Raw genomic sequence first — 21,872 nt, forward strand, 5'->3', positions numbered from 1 at the left:
TATTTATTCTTCTGATGATCAATTTTGTGAGTTCTTTGTATATTTTGGAGATCAGTCCTCTGTCTGAGGAGGGGTTGGTAAAGATCTTTTCTCATCCTGCGGGCTGCCATTTTTGTCTTGTTGATGGTGTCCTTTGCTTTACAGAAGCTTTTCAGTTTCAGAAGGTCCCATTTATTAATCATTTCTCTCAGTGTTTGTGCTGTTGGGGTTATATGTAGGAAGTGGTCTATACCAATGCGTTCAAGAGTATTTCCCACTTTCTCTTCTATAAGGTTCTGTATGGCTGGCTTCATGTTGAGGTCTTTGATCCATTTGGGCTTGAGTTTTGTGCGTGATGATAGGTATAGATCTATTTTTATTCTTCTCCATGTTGATATCCAGTTATGCTAGCAACATTTGTTAAATATGCTTTTTTCCCCCCATTTTACATTTTTTGCTTCTTTTTCAAAAATCAGGTGTGGATTGACATCTGGGTCTTTGATTCGGTTTCATTGGTCCTCCTGTCTGTTTTTATTTTAATACCAGGCTGTTTTCAGTACTGTAGCTCTGTAGTAGAGTTTGAAGTCAGGGATTGTGATACCTCCAGAAGTTCCTTTATTATAAAGGACTGTTTTGGATATTTTTGCTTTTTTGCTTTTCTAGATGAAGTTCAATACTATTCTTTTGAAGTCTATGAAGAATTTTGTTGGGATTTTGGTGGGCATCACATTGAATCTGTAGATTGCTTTTGGTAAGATTGCCATTTTTACTATGTTAGTTCTACCTACCTGAGACCATGGAATATCTTTCCACTTTCTGGTGTCTTCTTCAATTTCTTTCTTCAAAGATTTAAAGTTCTTGTTATAAATGTCTTCCACTTGTTTGTTTAGAGTTACTCTGAGATATTTTATGCTATTTTTGACTATTGTGAAGGGTGATGTTTCTCTGATTTCTTTCTCAGCCCATTTATCATCTGTGTAAAGGAGGGCTACTGATTTTTTTGAGTTAATCTTGTATACTGCTACATTACTGAAAGTGTTTCTGAGTTTTAGAAGTTCCTACGTAGAATTTTTGGGGTTGCTCATGTAAACTACCATATCATCAGCAAATAGTGAGAGTTTGATTTCATCTTTTCTGATTTGTATTCCCTTGATCTCCTTTTGGTTTCTTATTGCTCTGCTCTAGCTAGGACCTCAAGAACTATATTGAATAAAAATGGAGAGAGTGGACAGCCTTGTCTTGTTCCTGATTTCAGTGAGACCACTATGAGTTTCTCTCCATGTAGTTTGATATTGTCTGTTGGCTTGCTGTATATTGCCTTTATTATGTTTAGGTATGTTCCTTGTATCCCTGTTCTCTAAAAGACCTTTATCATGAAGGGATGTTGTATTTTGTTGAAGGCTTTTTCAGCATCTAATGAGATGATCTTGTTATTTTTATTTTTCAGTTTGTTTATATGGTGGTTTACCTTGACAGATTTTTGTATGTTGAACCATCCCTGCATCTCTGGGTTGAAGCCAACTTGATCATGGTGGATGATGTTTCTGCTGTGTTCTTGAATTTGATTTGTCAGTATTTTATTTAGTATTTTGTATCCATTTTTATGAGTGAGATTGGTTTGTAATTCTCTTTCTTAGTAATGTCTTTATGTGGTTTGGGTATCAGGGTAATTGTAGCCTCATAAAAAGAGTTTGGCAATGTTCCTTCTGTTTCTGTTGTGTGGAACAATTTTAGGAATATTGGTATTAATTCTTCTTTGAAAATCTTGTAGAATTCTGAGCTGAAACAATCTGAACTTGGGCTTTTATTTTTTTTTTTTTTGGTTGGGAGATTTTGATGACTGTTTCTATTTCTTTAGTAGTTATAGGTCTGTTTAACTTGCTTTTCTGGTCTTCTTTTAATTTTGGTAAGTGGTATTTATCTAGAAAGTTGTCCATTTTGTTTAAGTTTTCAGATTTTGTGGAGTATAGGTTTTCAAAATATGACCTAATCACTCTCTAGATTTTCTCCATGTCTGTTTCTATATCCCCCTTCTCATTTCTGATTTTGTTAATTTGGATATTCTCTTTCTACTTCTTCATTAGTTGGATAAACGTTTGTCTATTTTGTTGATTTTCTCAAAAAACCAACTCTTCATCTCATTTATTTTTTGTATTGTTTATTTTATTTTTATTTTGTTGATTTTAGCTCTCAATTGGATTATTTCCTGCCATCTAGTTCTCCTGGGTGTTTTTTTTTTGTTCTAAAGTTTTCAAATGTTCTATTAATTCACTAGTATGAGATTTTTATAGTTTCTTTATGAAGGCATTTAGTGCTATGAAATTTCCTTTTAACACTGCTTTCATTGTGTCCCATAAATTTGGGTATGTTTTGAGGCCATTTTCATTGAAATTTAGGAAGTCTTTAATTTCTCCCTTTATTTCTTCCTTGACTCATTGATGTTTCCAGTGAGCATTGTTTAATTTCCTTGAGTTTGTGGGCTTTCCTAAATTAGTGTTGCTGTTGAATTCTAATTTTAAGCCATGGTGATTTGATAAGATACATAGGCTTATTCCATTTTTTTAATATCTGTTGAAGTTTGTTTTGTTACCAAGTATGTGGTCAATTTTTGAGAAGGTTCCATGAGGTGCTGAGAAGAAGGTATATTCTTTTCTGTTTAGATGGAATGTTCTATAGATATCTAATTAGTCCATTTGAGTCATAAAATCTGTTAATTCACTTATTTTCTTTCATTTTTTGTCATTTCACCTATTTTCTTTTAATTTTTTGTTTGACAGTCTGATCTAGTAGTAAGATTAGAGTGTTGAAGTCTCCCACTATTGGTGTGTGTGGTTTAATATGTGATTTAAGATTTAGAAGTGTTTCTTTTACGTATGAGGATGCCTTTGTATTTGTGGCATAGATGTTCTGTATTGAGATTTCCTCTTGATGGATTTTCTTTCTTACTTTTGATTGATTTTAGTTTGGAGTCTATTTTATTAGATATTAGGATAGCTACACCAGCTTGTTTCTTCGGTCCATTTGATTGGGATTTTTTTTCCCAACCCTATACTCTGAGGTGATGTCTGACTTTGAGGTTAATTTGTGTTTTTTGTATGCATCAGAAGGATGGATTCTGTTTCATATCCAATCCATTAGCCTGTGTCTTTTTTTAGGTGAATAAAGTCTGTTTATATTGGGAAATATTAATAATCAGTGATTTTTATCTCCTGTTAACTTAGTTTTTATTATTGATGATGTTAATTTGTGCGTTTTCCCCTTCTTTGGGATTTTCTTCTGTAAGATCATCAATTGTCTGTTGTTTTGTTGATGTAGCCAACTTCCTTAGGTTGGAATTTTCCTTCTAGTACTTCGTGAAGGGCTGGGTTTGTGGTTAGGTATTGGTTAAATCTATTTCTGACATAGAATATCATTTCTATTAATCTGTGTATTGCCATGTGGTTGTGACCTACTGGTACAGTTCCATACAGCATCCAGCGTCTGTCTCCTGCAGGAACTACATGATGTCTCTTTGACGCCACCTACTGTTTGGAATTCCTTCCTTGACCTATTCTGTTGTGTAATAGGCCCAAAGCAGATTTTTTTTTTAATTAATCAATGGTCTTCACAGCATACAGAGGGGTATTCCTCTAACCTCTTCCCACTTCTATCTAAATAAAAAGGAAGGTTTTAACTTTAACATCGCAATATTACATACAAAAAACAGTTATCAACCAATAATTAAAGTTACAATATTTATATCTTCTTTATCTTTTATCATAACTAAGGAAAACTATAATTATGACTATTCTTCAACTCCATAAAAAATTCCAAAATATTGCCTAAGTAAACAGGAAGTGCATTGTAAGCATCTTCCAAAACTCTAGAATTGACAGAGACATCTTGCTGCCTGGAAGTCACCCAAAGTTCTTCTGTATAGTTGCAGAATCCATTTATGACCTTAGTATCTGGCAGACTTTTCCATGAAGTAGGAAATTTGAATATCTCTTATGCCTTGTACTGGCAAAGTTAATCAATTGCTTTTTTGTGTCCTGCAAAATGTCTGGCAGTTTTCTCATGAAACAGGGACCCTGAAAGGCTATCTCACCTTCTAACTAACATGATTACAAGCTTGACTGTTATAGATGACTGTTTATTAACCTGTATTTCTTAAATGAGCTTCACAAACACAAAACATTAAGCAAAAGCAGAAATATATATAGAAAAATGGACCTTAAATTTGTATCAATAAACTAAGATCCATACCAATGCAAAGTATTCATCTCTATAACATATCCCTCTTTAAATGTAAACAAACATTTATAAACAATCATTTAGGAAATTTGGGCATAGTCCTCTCCAAACTGCTTCCTGCTTTTTGTTGGGTGAAGTAATTTTGGGGGTGATGGAAACCTTTCAGGGGACCATGGTCCATCAAACCACATTAGTCTGGAAGGAATCCATAGGTTCTCATTTTCTGTGGAAACAAAAACAGAGCCTCTTCTCCAAAGCAACATATCCTTTGATCCAAATTTTGAAGTCAAGATATTATATATATACATATATATGTACATGTATATATAAGTTGGCTTAGTTTAGCAGCACATACAATGAAATGTCTTTCTGTACTTAGCTCATTCATAGTCAAAAAACTTAAAGAAAATACAATAACATACATCATCCAGACTCTTTATGTATAGTCCATCTTTATGTGGCTTATTTTTCTTTACTTCTATAATCTATAACTGTCTGTACTCTGTCTCTTTAAAGACTTTATTTTTTATAACCATTTCTTTCCTTTTATAAAGGTCTATATTCTTTGTCTTCTCTCTACTAAGTCTATGTACATTTATTCAACACTATAATTCATTTAGAGATCTTTTTGGTCTGGATTTGTCATTATTGTGTACACATCTGAAATTATTTTTTAACTAGGAGTGCTTTTTTTCTTTTAAATGCTAAGTGGGCACGGCTAGGGCCAACTCCACAGTACTCCCTATTGGCTCTGCCCAGTCCAATATGGAGGAGGCATGTTCACTGCCTCTGAGATCCATGCACATTGCCCCAACTCCAGGGTCGCAGTGGGTCTGTGTCACCATTAAGCAATTTGTAGTATATTGCTAACAGACCCCATTTAAGTGCTTGACCTCCTGAAAGGGCCAGAGCTGTTCATGCAACTAGCATGTACCAGAAAGCAGCCAGTTTGGAAACCATACTTTTTTTTTTTTTTGGCTGCTACCACTGAATCAGAGAGACCTCTGTTAAATAAGGTGTGGCATCCCTGTTCACCAACAGCAAACAGAGTCTATCTGAAAACAAAAATGCAGTTACCAAGAAACTGTACTAAACTCTGTTCTTTTGCGTCTAGAATTCATTTTTAACCTCTCTCATGTTGGGCCAAAATTATCTCAGGGCCTGTACCTTGAGGTCTATAGGACAGAAAAATAGCCTGGCTTGAGTTCAGGACTTATACTTCGAAGTCTGTAGGACACAGAAAAGCCTGGCTCGAATTTGAGTGAGGATAAGACAGCAAAAATTAGATAGACACCCCTCCAGCCAGGGGGAGGGCTTGGCTGCCTCTTATTGGCTGAAGGTACCCCCCACATCACAGGATGTTATGTAACCTTTATAAGCAGATGCTCATAGTAATAAACTGAGTTCCTGTTTTGACTCGTCTCCGTATCACATCTGATTGTCCTGCATTGTGAGGCTGCAGAATGGGCGGATAGTGCACTCACCATTCCCTGGGGAATAAGGAAGCTCGGGAAGCCTAGCACTCTCAGATTTTATATGGATGTACCTAGCCCATGTTGGTACACCAATTTGTTGGTAGAGACTGCTCATTCATTTTCCGACTGTCTAGTCCTGAAATAACCACACAGAAACTGTATTATTTAAAGCATTGTTTGGCCTGTTAACTTATGAATATTTCTAGCTAGCTCTTATATCTTAAATTAACCAATTTTCATTAACCTGTGTATCATCATGTGGTTGTAGCCTACCATAAAGTTCTGTCCGGTGTCCAGCATCTATCTTCTGCAGCAGCTACATGGCGTATCTTTGACTCCACCCACTCTGTTCTCCTCTATCTGCTTGGAATTCCTGCCTTGCCCTATTCTGTGCTACAATAGGCCCAAAGCAGCTTCTTTATTAACCAATGGTATTCACAGCACACAGAAGGGAATCCCATACCAGTATAGTAGGTGTTTTAGTATATTTTCTAAACTACCCTGTATACTTTCAAACATGTGACTATACTTATGCTTTCTATCAACCTTACACAAGAAAAGCCCATTTGAATTATCTAAAGTGTGCTTTCTTAAATGTAGTGTACATTTTCTCTGTCTGTCGATCCCCTCCCCACCCCAAAAAATTACTGATGTCATTTAGTATGATTTTTCATGCTAGATTATGTGGGTTTTGTAATTTGGAAGTCCATCAGACTTAAAAATTCTTTTTTGAGAACTTGATTCATAAGTCCTAGTCTACATCGATTTCCACAGCCTTCCCCAAATAATGATATCTTCTTTTGTAATTATTGTTACATATATACATATACATATGTATATAAATACATCATGCATACATAACCTACTTAGTCTATTTAGCATTGCTTGTATATACTTGTGTCCAGAGCTGAATACTTGAGATTGCACAACCTCTGTGAGAATTTTTTCTTGAAGGAATGATCTCAGTAACCATTGATTGCTTGTAAATTGGGCCAACATAGGGACACATCAGATAACTGTAGCAGTTTCTATCTATTGAAAATGAAACTTCTGTGAATTATGATAAGGATAAACACTTATGCCATATTTAGAAATTAATTTAAAAACTACTTGAGATTTGTATTTTGGAGATAATTATAAATCGATATTTTCATTGCCTCTAATACAGAAGGCTCTCACTTGCTGTCTCAGCTTTCCCACAGATAGAAGGGGCTCTGTTTTTTTCTGCATCACAGATCTCAACCTATTGCCCTAAATTCTCTCCTTCCTGTCAATCCCCACTTAGTGCACGTCCATCTTCCTTAGGAAATTGAGGAGCCATCATTCTCATGGAACTGCCTGCGGCATTGTGAACGCAGATGAGCTGCAAATATAAGCTGTATATAAGGTTTACCAAGATTGTGAATATCTCATTCATGAATTTAAAACATTTTACACCTGTGAGCTGTTTTGAATGCTTGGGATTTAATAAAACATACTATAACTATTTTTAGAAGAAAAGAAATTGATTTTAAAAATGAAGTTACTAAGATTTATATGTGCACTGTGAGGAACTGTTCACACATAGATGTAAATTGCCCCCATTTAGAAATATTTTTTAAATGATCTCAGTTCCTGCTTTTTCCTCTTTAGAATGAAGACTTTAGGTGCCTGGTGAAAAGAAGAGACTATTTGTAAACTGCAAATTAGATGAAGTACATCTGATAGATTGTTTGGGGGACAGAGAATAAAGTGTCTTTCAGGCTTACAGAGGTCACAGTGATGATTCCTCTCGAGGTCGCTCACATGCCCTTCTGGTTTTATTTCAAAGTTCTAGGTCTGTCTGAGGATTGCATATTAACTTCTAACTCCCTTTGTTCTAGGATCCCCCTGTGACCCCAGCTACCTTCTGGCCTGTGTTCCCTGCAATGTGATCTCTGCTGTCATTTTCCAGCGTCGTTTTGACTACAACGATGAGATATTCCAAGAGTTCATGGAACATTTTTATAGAACTCTTAAAATTTTAGCCTCGCCTTGGGTTCAGGTGAGATCCAGTTGTATTTATATGTGAAAATGTTATGTGACCCAAATCTAAACCACCATCTAAAAGCTAACACTCCAGTTATTAGCTTTGTGTGTCTGTTATCAGGTTTATTGGAGAACTGTTATTCTGAGGAGATGTGGGTAGTTTTCAACTTCAAAAAGAGGCCATATGTGTGAATTTGGGAAAATTAAAGGACTTTTACAGGTGTAGAGTGCAATAAGAAGACAGCTCTGACTTTTGCACTCTGTTTTCTTGTTGTATTGATTTCTTGGAGAATCTTTTCTTCTCTTCATTGAGTCTTTTCTTCCATTCCTCCCTCTTTCTTTCTTTCTTTCTTTCTTTCTTTCTTTCTTTCCTTCATTCCTTCCTTTTTTCCTTCCTTCCTTCCTTCCTTCCTTCCTTCCTTCCTTCCTTCCTTTCCATTATATAACTCAGGCTAACATTATAGATCCCAAGTAACATGTTAATGCATCCTGACAATTACTAAGAGTGTGGAGCAAACAATTTATCCTGAATTTTATTTCATGGGAAAACATTTTTTGGAGGCTCTTTATCAGTAAGAGATCATTTTTATGAGCTCTCACCTTAGAATATTTAATAATTTAACTGAGAGTTTCCAGAAAGTAACTTAAAGAGCAGAGTCAGATCCTCAGTAATGATGAACAGATAGACCATACCTAATGATATAGACCAAAATTATGAATTTTTCTCTTTTATTTTATCTACTATGGTAATTAGGCATTCATTTAGGCATTAATTAGATGATCCAGAGAAATGAGTCTCCATATAACAAATGACTAATACTGCTGAAAATTTAAACAGCATTGGCTTAGAACTTTATGCCCTAATTCCAGTTGTTTTTATACTAGAAGTTGAGCTTGTCTTACATTTTGCTCCCATGAAGGGACCATAGATATTGAGTTATCCTATTAGGGAAAAACATTAAAAAATACTTCCCATGAAGGGATCTTTAATATTGAGTTATTCCCCTAGAAGGAAAAATATTAAAAATATAATAAACAATAATCAAGCAAGAAAAAAAAATTCTAAGCTCTGGGCTGGCTGTGTTGACTCAAACTGCAGCAGTAGAGCCTCTCCTACCATTCTTTGGAATTCAGGTGTTGCTGATCTGCACTGGTGGGCCCTTGCCTGGTAGAGCTGATAGGCAGAGTTCAGCCAGGGAGCTCTGAGTTCCAGTTGGTGTTAATTACTTCCAATCTTTTAGAATAATTCTGTTCTCAGTAGCCCAGTTATTTAAAATCTGTCTCACACAGGGTGAATGAATTTAATATGCTACCAATAGTTTTTTAAACTGGTTTAGATCTGTCATCTCTGTAGGATTCCAAATAATAACTACTTCATTTTTTTTTTCGGGAAGAGCCTTTTTTCTTCCTCAAATTTTCGTCTCTTTGTATTTGCCTTTGTATTTGCATACCTTGAATAAACATTTCCCCTTCTTCTATTGGGAAAATCATCTTTCTTGATTAAACACTTCCTCCTTTTCCCCCAAGAAGAGTCTTTTCCTCAATTTATTCTTTGTCTCAAGAGCCATTCTATTTGTATCTGTAATATTTGCAAATGTGTAGTAAATGGTTCTCCTTTTAATAACTGTACATATTGCCACACTTGAGATGGGGGAATTACCTATATCCCTGCCAAATCCTGGAGTCCCACTTATCTGAGCATAGGGTACCTCCAGTCCTGAGTGTTCAGATGGCTCTTTGCTTCCTGTCCCACAAGGTTGGGTGCCATATGTATGTGTTCTGTATGACTTGTGTAGGTCAAAGAAAGAGACTTACTCCAAATTGTAATTCAGCTTTGCTAGCAGCAGGGGAATTAGCTTCTCATGAACTGAAGGCCTAGCAACTTCACGTAGCCTCTTTATTGTTACATAAAGGCACTTTTAGCGCGCCAATTTCCCCACTCTAAAACTGCTTATCTGGTCTAGGAGTTGTCTGAATGAACCATTGCCTAAGAAATTACCAGTCGTACAAGACTTCCTGGTTTTCCAGGCATGTCTGGAGACTAAGCTATGTTAAGGCTCTGAAATTCCTTCAGGAAGAGCAACTCAGATAACCACTGACTATTTAAAAAAATGTTATTTCAAAGCCTAGGTTCTATCACTCTGGAATTTATGCGAGATACAAAGGATCACTATAACTCTCATTTATAATAAGATAGTAGTTGAATATAGAATGTCCCTATGTCATACTTTTCCCCCCAAATAAAAAATAAAGATGTAACAGATTTTAAACAGCTAACCACCAGTTATACTTTATATTTTTTGCATAAATATATAAATATTTATATATAATATACATATTCACATAATTTGAAAATTAGACATTCATTTTAGCATTAATTAGGTGATCAAGAGAAGAAAACCTCCTCCATTCAGTAAATAACTAATCTGAGATTATAATCATATCATTTTCCCTTTCCCTTTGTCCTCTCCAGCTCCTCCCATGTACCTGTTCTCTCTTGCTCTCATTCAAATGCAATGTGTCTTTTTCTTTAGGAACATGCACCCCCCCACACCAGTATGTAATTATAGACCTCTGATTTATTTAGTGTTGCTTGTATAGATATGATTTCAGACTAATCACTTGGTGTTAGGAGACATTCCCAGAGACAACGTATTCTCCCTCTCCCAGCAGTCCTGATTCATCCCTAAGTGGAACCTCACGAGATTTCCCCCTTCCACTTTCTCATGTCTATTGGAGTTGCAGTTTTCAGGTGACTTGAGAAACATGTGAAGGATAAACTGTGAAAAGACTGCTTATATTCAGCTATCACGGATATGTGGTCTCATAATTTTACGAGCCGTTGTGCATCTCAGTGTTCTCAGTAGAACAGAGGGGATATTGGGATTAGCTTACAAATCCCATTGGTGATCTGCTATAGTGACATTTTATTTGTGTTTCAATAAATTAAGCTTGCCTGAAGATCAGAGAGCAAAGCTAAGCCACTAAAGGCCAGGCAGTGGTGGCACACATCCTTAATCCCATGTCTCAGGAGACAGAGACAGACAGATCTCTGTGAGTTTAAGACCACCCCGGGCTGCACAAGATCAATCCAGAAACTGATATAGGTGGTCACACTATTAATACCAGTGTATGGGAATCACACACTTTTAATCCCAGCACTAGGGAGGTGGGAGGACAGAAGAATATAAAGGGGAAGAGACAGGAACTCACTGGAGAGTGGAGTATTAGGATTCATGGAGATATTATCTCAGCCTGAAGATTTAATAGGTTAAAATCTGAAGATTTAATAGGGTTAAAAATGCCTCTCTTGTTGTTGACTGCTTTGCTTTCCTGATCTTCATCTTGAACCCCTATATCTGTCTCTGTGATTTTGCTACTCATGCTACATTTGCTGTCGGGAAGTGAATGTAATCCGACGTTGCTGCATAAGTAATGCACATGACCACTCTGACCATTTGATCCATGCTCTACCTGCTCCTCCAAATGCCAGGCATATCGGAACACAGGAAGCAGTGGATGCCACCTTTATAAAGAGTTGGAAATATAACTGTGACGTGGAAGGTGTGTTGTTTACACTAATGTAAGTTTGTTTCTCTTTCAGCTGTGCAGTGCCTACCCTGTTTTATACTGTCTCCCAGGAAGCCATAAAAAATTCCTTAAACATTTGACTGAACAGAAAGAGTTTATTTTGAAGGAAATAAAAAGGCATCAAGAGTCTTTGAACTTCAGTAGCCCTCAAGACTTTATTGACCATTTTCTGATTAGAATGGAAAAGGTACAAGGGATGCTGACTTGCTACATCATATTTGTAAAAATTCTGACTCAGTTTTCTTTTTCTTGGTAAAAGCGGGATGTTCAAACCAATTTTTCTTCCAGTGATATATTCATTGCTTGTTGAATCAATTTCTTAAGGTAACTCATTTAGAATATATTGGGATCATTAAGATTCTCAGTTATTTAGAATTAGGAAGTCTACCTTTGACATGTTCTAGGTTTGTTCCTTACTCTGAGGCAAATGAAAACACATACACACCCATTCAAGAGTGATGAGAACATGCCATTATATGTAAACAAACCTTCATGAGCAGCAGGTGTGAAGACTTAGGGAACACAGGACTTTTCTTTAGAGAGACTTTAGAAAACCTTTGCAGTGGAGCTCGGCTTTGAGGAAGCTCCAGGTTAGAGTGCTAGGAGGATAGGCTAGAGGATAGTAACTGTAGTCTTCAGCTAAATATCTTTGAGAAGATGACACTGATTTGAATTATGATGGTAGGTGTAAGCACTGAATTGGTTAAAAATAGTAGTGGAGATTGCATATGTATAGTATCAGAGACTTTAAATGTAATAAAGTTTCACTGGGACTAGAACTGATAGTATCAGTAACTGACTTGAGACACACTTTCCTTGGGCAGAATTAAACAAGCCCCTCAGGGTACAAAAGAGACTGTACAATAAGTGAAGGGAAAGAATTCTCTACTCTATATTTTCTCTGCATCAGTTTCTTTATTCTTCTGCCCTCCTCCAAAGTTTCCAGTTTATATACATATATAGACACAATCAGCAATTCTCTGGCAATAGCAAGGATGCCAGGCTTGCATTTCTTGAGGCCATGAAAACAGATAAGGGCTAGCAATGTGGTACCTGTATCTTACTTATTGACTCAGGGGTGCATGACTGATAAAATGCTGGGCATATCTGAGAAAGGTCAATGAAGGAAGCACTTATGATTTCATTTTTTTCCCAAGCCAAGGTTTCTCTGTGTATCTCTGGCAGTCTTGGAACTCACTCTGTATATCAGGTTAGCCTCAAATTCACAGAGATCCTCCTGCCTCTGCTTCCCTGAGTGCTTGAATTAAAGGCATGTGCCACTATTACCCAGCTGGTGTTATGAATATGAAGAGGGAAGAAGGAATATTTATGTGTAATTACATTTGTGTGGCTAGTTAAGCTAGAAGTTTATGCTTCAATAAATTTAGAGAAAGGGAAGAAAATGTGGCAGTGCTGCGCACTTTCTTGGCACTTTCATTTCCAAGGTGGGTGGGAGCACAACAGGTGATAACCATGGTAACCAGGTGTAGACTGTGGGAGGAAGGAGGGTGGCCTTTGGTTCACATTAGTATTTTCATCACATGATGGCTGATTAAAGAGGGCCTCTCAGTCCTAGAGATTACATCTACAGTGGCTAAATAAAAGGAAAAAAATTTATGGTTATGTCATGTAAAATCCAGAGGCCGATGCTTCCAGCCTTTGGCTAAGTGGCACAGATGCTTGTTCCAACAGATGCTGGAGTGAGAAGGGATTATTTTCTCTGGGGCTGGTAATTGATCCATAGCTTTTCCCTGTATCTTTAGGAGCAAAGACACAAACAGTTAATTTCCTAGACTAAGATCTATTTTTTTCAAAGTTTATTAAATTATGAAAGTTTCCATTTCCGCCCCTCCTCCCAACACCCTCCCACTCCCTCCCACCCCTCCTCCTCCCTCTCCATCCCTAAGAGCAGTCAGGGATTCCAGCCCTGTGGGAAGTTCAAGTTCCTCCCCCCTCCTTCCAGGTCCTGGAAGGTGAGTATCCGAACAGACTGGATCCCAAAAATCCAGTATATGCAGAGGAAACAAGTCCCAGTGTCATTGTCAGTGCTTTTCAGAAAGGCTCCGGGCCAGCCACATTCAGAGAATCCGGCCACATTCAGAAAATCTGGTTGGATCACGTGCTCGTTCAGTCCCAGTCCAACTGGCCTTGGTGAACTCTCATTAGATCAGTCCCCTTGTATCAGTGGGTGATCGCACCCCTCGCGGTCCTGAGTTTTTTTCATGTTCTTCCTCCTTCTGCCCCTCATTTGGACCATGGGGGGCTCAGTCCGGTGCTCCAATGTGGGTCTCTGTCTGTATCGTCATCCATCGTCAGATGAAGGATCTAAGGTGATAAGCAAAATCTTCATCAGTATGGTTATAGGCCAAGGCCGGTTCAGGCACCCTCTCCTCTGTCTAGAGAACAGTCTGGGGATCTCTCCTTGGACCTGGGATCCCATTTATAATCAAGTCTCCTGTAAACCCTAAAATGACTCCCTTAGTTGAAATATAGTCTTCCCTGATCTCATATCCATCCTTCCTCCCTCCCCCATCCCAGTCTACCGAGCTTTCCCCATTCCTCCCCTACTCCCTTCTCTCTAACCCTCTCCCCTTCCAACAACCCTCCCACCCCCCCATGCACCCGAGGTTACCTGGGACTCTTGTCTATTTCCAATCTCCAGGCAGATAGCTACACGATTTTCAACAGGTTCACCTTCTTATTTAGCTTCTCTAGGATCACGAATAATAGGCTCAAAGACCTTTAATTATGGTTAGAATCCACATATGAGTGAATACATACCATATTCCTCTTTTTGGGTCTGGCTTACCTCACTCAGTAAAGCGTTTTCTATTTCCATCCATTTGCATGCAAAATTCAAGATGTCATTGTTTTTTACTGCTGAGTAGAACTCTAATGTGTATATGTTCCACACCTTTATTAACCTTTCTTCTATTGAGGGGCACCTAGGTTGTTTCCAGGTTCTGGCTATTACAAATAGTGCTGCTATGAACATAGTTGAACAAACGCTTTTGTAGTATGTTAGGGCATCTCTTGGGTATATTCCCAAGAGTGGAATTGCTGGGTCCTGAGGGAGGTTGACTCCCAGTTTCCTGAGAAACCGCCACACTGATTTCCACAGTGGCTGCACAAGTTTGCATTCCCACCAACAATGGATGAGTGTTCCCCTCATTCCACATCCTCTCCAGCATAGGCTATCATTGGTGTTTTTGAGTTTGGCTATTCTGACAGGTGTATGATGATATCTCAAAGTTGTTTTGATTTGCATTTCCCTGATCGCTAAGGAGGTTGAGCATGACCTTAAGTGCCTTTTGGCCATTCGAAGTTCATCTGTTGTGAATTCTCTGTTCAGTTCAGTACCCCATTTTTTAATTGGGTTAATTAGAGTTTTAGTGTCTAGTTTCTTGAGTTCTTTGTATATTTTGGAGATCAGACCTTTGTCTGATGAGGGGTTTGTGAAGTTCTTCTCCCAGTCGGAAGATAGCTTTTTGGTCTTACTGACAGTGTCCTTTGCTTTACAGAAGCTTCTCAGTTTCAGTAGGTCCCATTTATTCATTGTTTCTCTTATTGTCTGCGCTCCTGGGGTTCTGCTTAGGAACTGGTCTCCTGTCCCTATATCTTGTAGACTACTTCCCACTTTCTCTTCTATCAGGTTCAAAGTGGTCGGATTAATGTTGATGTCTTTAATCCATTTGGACCTGAGTTTTGTGCATGGTGATAGATATGGATCTATTTTCATTCTTCTACAGGTTGATATCCAGTTATGCCAGCACCATTTGTTAAAGATGCTTTCCTTCTTCCATTGTATACCTTTAGCTTCCTTGTCAAATATCAGGTGTTCATACGTTTGTGGGTTAATGCCCGGGTCTTCTATTCGATTCCATAGGTCGACTTCTCTGTTGTTATGTCAATACCAAGCTGTTTTCAATACTGTAGCTCTCTAATAGAGTTTGAAGTCAGGGATGGTAATGCCTCCAGAAGTTCCTTTATTGTATAAGATTGTTTTGGCTATCCTGGGTTTTTTGTTTTTCCATATAAACTTGATTATTGTTCTCTCAAGGTCTGTGAAGAAGTTTGATGGGATTTTGATGGGAATTGCATTGAATCTATAGATTGCTTTTGGTAGAATTGCCATTTTTACTATGTTGATTCTCCCAATCCAAGAGCAGGGGAGGTCTTTCCATTTTCTGGTATCCTCCTCAATTTCTTTCTTCAAGGACTTAAAGTTCTTGTCAAATAGGTCTTTCACTTCCTTGGTTAGAGTTACCCCAAGATATTTTATGTTATTTGTGGCTATCATGAAAGGTGATGTTTCTCTGATTTCCCTCTCTGCTTCTTTGTCCTTTGTGTATAGGAGGGCAACCGATTTTTTGGAGTTGATCTTGTATCCTGCCACATTACTAAAGGTGTTTATCAATTGTAGAAGTTCTTTGGTAGAGTTTTTGGGGTCGCTTATGTACACTATCATATCGTCTGCAAATAACGAAAGTTTAACTTCATCCTTTCCAATTCGAATCCCCTTGATCCCCTTATGTTGTTTTATTGCTATTGCTAGAACTTCGAGCACTATATTGAAGAGGTATGGAGAGAGTGCACAGCCTTGTTGTGTTCCTGATTTTAGTGGAATGGCTTTGAGTTTCTCTCCCTTCAATTTGATGTTAGCTGTCAGCTTACTATATTATATTTAGGTATGATCCTCGTATACCCAATCTCTCCAACACCTTTATCATAAAGGGGTGTTGAATTTTGTCAAATGCTTTTTCAGCATCCAATGAAATGATCATATGGTTTTTTCCTTTCAGATTATTTATATGATGGATTACATTGATAGATATGCGTATGTTGAACCAGCCCTGCATCTCTGGGATGAAGCCCACTTGATCATAATGGATAATTTTTCTAATGTATTCTTGGATTCGGTTTGCCAGTATTTTATTGAGATTGAGTACTTTAGCTTTACTTCATTAGTTCTTCTTTAGTTCATGAGTGAGATTGGCCTGTAATTCTCTTTCATGGTTGTGTCTTTGTGTGGTTTTGGTATCAGGGTAACTGTAGCTTCATAAAAAGAGTTTGGCAATGATTCTTCTGTTTCTATCTTGTGAAATACCTATACATTAAGGAGTATAGGTATTAGCTCTTCCTGGAAGTTCTGGTAGAATTCTGCATTGAAACCATCTGGTCCTTGGCTTTTTTTGGTGGGGAGGTTTTTGATAACAGCCTCTAATTCTTCGCGGCTAACAGGTCTATTTAGATTGTTCACTTGGTCTTGATTTAACTTTGGTAAATGGTATTTATCTAAAAACCAATCCATTTCTTGTACATTTCCCAACTTTGTGGCATATAAACTCTTGTAGTAAGATCTAATGATTCTCTGAATTTCCTCTATGTCTGTTGTTATGTCCTCCTTTTCATTTCTGATCTTATTAATTTGAGTGTTCTCTCTCTGCCGTTTGATTAGTTTGGCTAGGGGTTTGTCAATCTTGTTGATTTTCTCCAAGAACCAACTTTTTGTTTCGTTGATTTTTTGAATTGTTTTCTGTTTCTATTTTGTTGATTTCAGCCCTCAGTTTGATTATTTCCAATCTTCTACTCCTCCTGGGAGAGTCTGCTTCTTTTTTTTTCCAGAGCTTTTAGGTGTGCTGTTAAGTCTCCAATATATGCTTTCTCCGTTTTCTTTAATTGGGCACTTAGTGCTATGAACTTTCCTCTAAGAACTGCTTTCATTGTGTCCCATAGGTTTGAGTATGTTGTGTCTTTATTTTCATTAAATTCAAGGAAGACTTTAATTTCTTTCTTTATTTCTTCCTTGACCCAAGGATGATTCAGTAGTTGACTGTTCAACTTCCACGTGTTTGTAGGCTTTCTAGTATTCGAATTGTTATTGAATTCTAACTTTATTCCGTGGTGATCTGACAAGACACAGGTGATTATTAATACTTTTTTGTATGTGTAAGTTTGCTTTGTTACCGAGTATGTGGTCAATTTTCGAGAAGGTTCCATGAGTTGCAGAGAAGAAGGTATATTCTTTCCTTTTTGGGTAGAATGTTCTATAGACATCTGTTAAGTCCATTTGATTCATTACCTCTAGCAATTCTCTTATTTCTCTGTTGAGTTTTTGTTTGATTGATCTGTCCATTGGTGAGAGAGGTGTGTTGAAGTCTCCTACTATTAATGTGTGTGGTTTGATGACTGCCTTGAGTTCTAAAAGTTTTTCTTTTACATAAGTGGGTGCTTTTATATTAGGGGCGTAGATGTTCAGGATTGAGACTTCCTCCTTATTAATTGTTCCTGTTATGAGTATGAAATGTCCATCTCCATCTCTTCTGATTGATTTTAGTTTGAAGTCAATTTTGTTGGATATTAGAATGGCCACACTAGCTTGTTTCTTAGGTCCGTTTGCTTGGAAAACCTTTTCCCACCCCTTTACTCTGAGTAGATGTCTATCTTTGTGGTTGAGGTGTGTTTCTTGTAAACAGCAGAATGTTGGATCCTGTTTTCTTATCCAGTCTCTAAGTCTGTGCCTTTTTATAGGTGAGTTGAGTCCATTAATATTAAGTGATATTAATGACCAGTGGTTGTTGATTCCATTTATTATTTTTGTGTGTGTGTGTGTAGTAGAGTTTGTGTGTTTCTCTTCTTTGAGTTGTGGTTGTGAAGGGTCGCTAGTTGTCTGGGTTATTGTAGGCAGTGATGGCAATGTTGGATTCCTTGGGTTGCGATTTTCCTTCTATTACTTTCTGTAAGGCTGGATTTGTGGCTACGATTTGTTTAAATTTATTTTTATCCTGGAATATTTTTTTTCTCCGTTGATAGTGAATGATAGCTTGGCTGGGTATAGTAATCTGGGTTTGCATCCATGGTCTCTTAGTTTCTGCAGTATCTCTATCCAGGATCTTCTGGCTTTCATGGTTTCCATAGAGAAGTCCGGTGTAAGTCTGATAGGTTTACCTTTATAAGTCACTTGACCTTTTTCCTTTACAGCTCTTAATATTCTTTCTTTAATCTGAATGTTTTGTGTTTTGATTATTATATGGCGAGGGGACTTTTTTTTTTTTATCCAGTCTATTCGGCGTTCTGTATGCTTCTTGAACCTTCATAGGAATATCGTTCTTTAGATTGGGAAAGTTTTCTTCTATAATTTTGTTGAATATATTTTCTGGGCCTTCGATCTGCAGTTCTCCTTCTTCAATCCCTATTATTCTTAGATTTGGTTTTTTTTATTGTGTCCCAGATTTCCTAAATGTTTTGTGAATAGAATTTGTTGGATTTGCCATTTTCTTTGACCAGAGCATTTATTTTCTCTATGGTATCTTCAGAATCTGAGATTCGTTCTTCTATCTCTTGTATTCTCTTGGTTATGCTTGATTCTGTAGTCTCCGTTCATTTACCTAGGTTTTCCATATCCAGCCGGTTCTCGTTTTGTGTTTTCTTCATTGCCTCCATTTCAGTTTTCAATTCTTGCACTGTTTCCTTTACTTGTTTTATCGTTTTTTCTTGGTTTCTCAGGGTATCATTCATGGATTTACTTATTTCCTCAAACTTTTTGTTATATTTCTCATCCATTTCTATGCTCATTTCTTCAAACTTTTTGTTATACTTCTCATTCAATTCTTTAAGGGAGTTATTCATATCCTTAGACTAAGATCTTGTATTAATAAAACTGAGGTAAAGGTAAATGCAGCCTCTTAATAGCTTGGTAGGATAGACTAGGGGCCACTTGGTTTCACTCTCCTAAGTCAACTGTTAGAGAACTCAGGGTGTGCAAATGACCTGTATCCTCCTTCTCAGTGCCTGTTCTTTGAGCTTCATCTAATTACAAGGCTTCTTCCTCTCTTGGTTGGATGTCCTGCCATAAAAGATAATTGTGGGAAGCTAATTTCTAAGTTTATAACAGGGAATGGGTATAGAGTTAACTGTGAAAACAAAGGTTTCTAGACTGTGTGAATACTGTTACACCAGGACCCCATGGTATGAATTAATGTCATCCAGTATAGCCATACACGAGGGAGTTATGCCCAATAACTGATTAACACATTGCTGTTTTTTTTTCCTTGGGACATGTCCCAATATGTAAAAGGGAATGCTATGACTTCACAGGGGTTTTACAGAAATGATAGTGACTATTCAAAAGTCAAATATTCCCAGTGCCTTTCAATTTAGGTGTCCTCCATTGAAATGTGTGGTCCTTGTGGGTCAGCCTAGTGATTTTCTCAGTTGTATTCTCACTGTTTAATCCCATGGACCACAGCACACACTATATTTGAAAAAAGCCACTGCAGAAGTGATTTTTTTTCCTGTGGGTGAGAAGTGAGGAACAAGAAAAATTTGTATCTTCAATTATGTTTTAACATTGTGAAGGAATTCTAAGGGTCACTTTATTTCTTCATCTTTAGGTAGAACACTTTTTATTGTCTAGTTTACTTACAAAATGCTGTTTTCATAATGAATTATTTTATTACCTGTAAGCCTTTAAAGCACACAAACATACAAACAAGCAAAAACTAATTCCTGTAACTTATAATTGTTAGGAAAAAGAGAATAAAAAGTCAGAATTTACCATGGAAAACCTGGTCATCACCATATTGGATCTTTTTGGTGCGGGCACAGAGACAACAAGTTCCACAATGAAATATGGGCTTTTACTCCTGCTGAAGCACCCAGAGGTCACAGGTATGATCATGGATGGGCAGATGAATGTCCAGGTAGAAATGGGCAGATAGCACTAGCAACTGTCTCACTATTTCCTAGAATGGACACTGTATTAGCAACATTTGCATAATTAGTGCATTTACCTCCCACTGAATGAATTTAATTCAACTAGGCCATAATAAATAATAAAATAAAATATTTAAGCTACAGCAGGTAATGGGAGGGTAGTGACCACTATTCTCCCTGCTATGATTCAGAATCCTTGATTTGGGTTGGAACAAATACACAGCAGCTTCCTTAGCATTCAATAGAACTAGCCTCTCCTCACAATTTCCCTACATCATAACAAATAGTTATTTTCCCAAAAATACATATCATTTAAACTTTTCTTAGAATATATTAATTATAGAAAATGATGTGTTTCATTACATTTGTAATTATTTGATTATATCCCACTGATTTTTCTCTTTCTCCACTTCTCTTCAGTAATCCCATTCCTTTTCCCAACTAGTCTTGGGTTTACTTTCATGCCTGACTGTTTCCTTTTTCAATAAACCAATTAGGTTTATTAACCCGATCATTGGTGAGATGTTATTTACTAGATTATCAACAATTGACCAATGGCTACATTACTCAAGAGAATCTTTCTTTATATTCCAGGAAATATCACCTCCCCATAGACCCTCAGGAAGGTTTTAGGTCTTGCGAACCTTTCCCCTCTGAAGGTGGGAAGGTTGACGGGACCACTCTTGTATAGACGTTTTGTGGGTTATCATAGCTGTTGACAGTTCAAGAATGAAATGGCCATGTGTCATAGAGTTTCTATTGCTGTGAAAAGACATCATGACCACTGCAACTCTCATAAAGGAAAGCATTTAACTGGGGCTGGCTTATAGTTCTGCAGATTAGTTCATTATCATCATTGTGGAAAATATGGTGGCATACAGGCAGACATGGTACTGGAGAGGTTTCTGAGATCTACATCTGGATGTCAGGCAACAGCACTGAAATAAGGATCCACTGAGCCTGGCTTGAGTTTCTGAGTCTTCCAAGTCCACCCACTGTGGCAAACGTTCCCCAATAAGACCATACCTACTTCAACAAGGCTACACCTCCAGTAATGACACTCCTTATGAGTCTGTGAGAGCCATTTTCATACAAATCATTGTACCATACTTTATAAAATGTTTACAAGTTACTTGTGCTTCATTTTTCAGAACTCTTTTCAGAACTATAGCCTATGTTTTGATTTTATTATCAGCTTTATGTTTAGAGTTTCATGTTTATTGTGTATTCTAGATATCGATCTTGCATCAGATGTGTAGGTGAAAGGGATTTTCTCTTTTTTTCCCTTTTTCTTTTTTTTATTGATTTTTATTGAGCTCTACATTTTTCTCTGCTCCCCTCCCTGCCTCTCCCCTCCTCCCTTCAGCCCTCCCCCAAAGTCCCCATGCTCTCAATTTACTCAGGAGATCTTGTCTTTTTCTATTTCCCATGTAGATTAGATCTATGTAAGTCTCTCTTGGTGTCCTCATTGTTGTCTAAGTTCTCTGGGGTTGTGGTTTGTAGGCTGGTTTTCTTTGCTTTATGTTTAAAAGTCACCTATGAGTGAGAACATGTGATAATTGTCTTTCTGTGTTTGCGTTACCTCACTCAAAATAATGTTTTCTAGCTCCATCCATTTTCCTGCAAATTTCAAGATGTCGTTATTTTTTTCTGATGTGTAGTACTCCATTGTGTAAATGTACTACATTTTCCTTATCCATTCTTCGGTCAAGGGGCTTTTAGGTTGTTTCCAGGTTCTGGCTATGACAAACAATGCTTCAATGAACATAGTTGAGCACATATCTTTGTGGCACGATCAAGCATCCTTTGGATATATACCCAAAAGTGGTATTGCTGGGTTTTGAGGAAGGTTGTTTCCTAATTTTCTGAGAA

At 37.3% G+C, this 21,872-nt stretch overlaps 1 protein-coding gene across 3 annotated transcripts in view; it reads left to right on the forward strand.

Annotated features, from left to right (window-relative positions):
• The window catches only part of LOC148121313 (cytochrome P450 2C70), a 55,105-nt gene that overhangs the window by 18,665 nt on the left and 14,568 nt on the right, over positions 1-21,872 (forward strand). For 2 of the 3 annotated variants that reach the window (XM_087907909.1, XM_087907911.1), the window contains exons 4-6: positions 7,550-7,710; positions 11,299-11,472; positions 19,814-19,955. In XM_087907909.1, coding sequence (XP_087764035.1) covers positions 7,550-7,710; positions 11,299-11,472; positions 19,814-19,955 — 477 coding nt within the window. The remainder of the gene's footprint in view (positions 1-7,549; positions 7,711-11,298; positions 11,473-19,813; positions 19,956-21,872) is intronic. The other variant, XM_087907910.1, reaches the window with a different exon arrangement.

The sequence above is a fragment of the Myodes glareolus genome, chromosome 7 (assembly GCF_982192425.1).
Source record: "Myodes glareolus chromosome 7, mMyoGla1.1, whole genome shotgun sequence".
Classification (NCBI taxonomy): Eukaryota; Metazoa; Chordata; class Mammalia; order Rodentia; family Cricetidae; genus Myodes; species Myodes glareolus.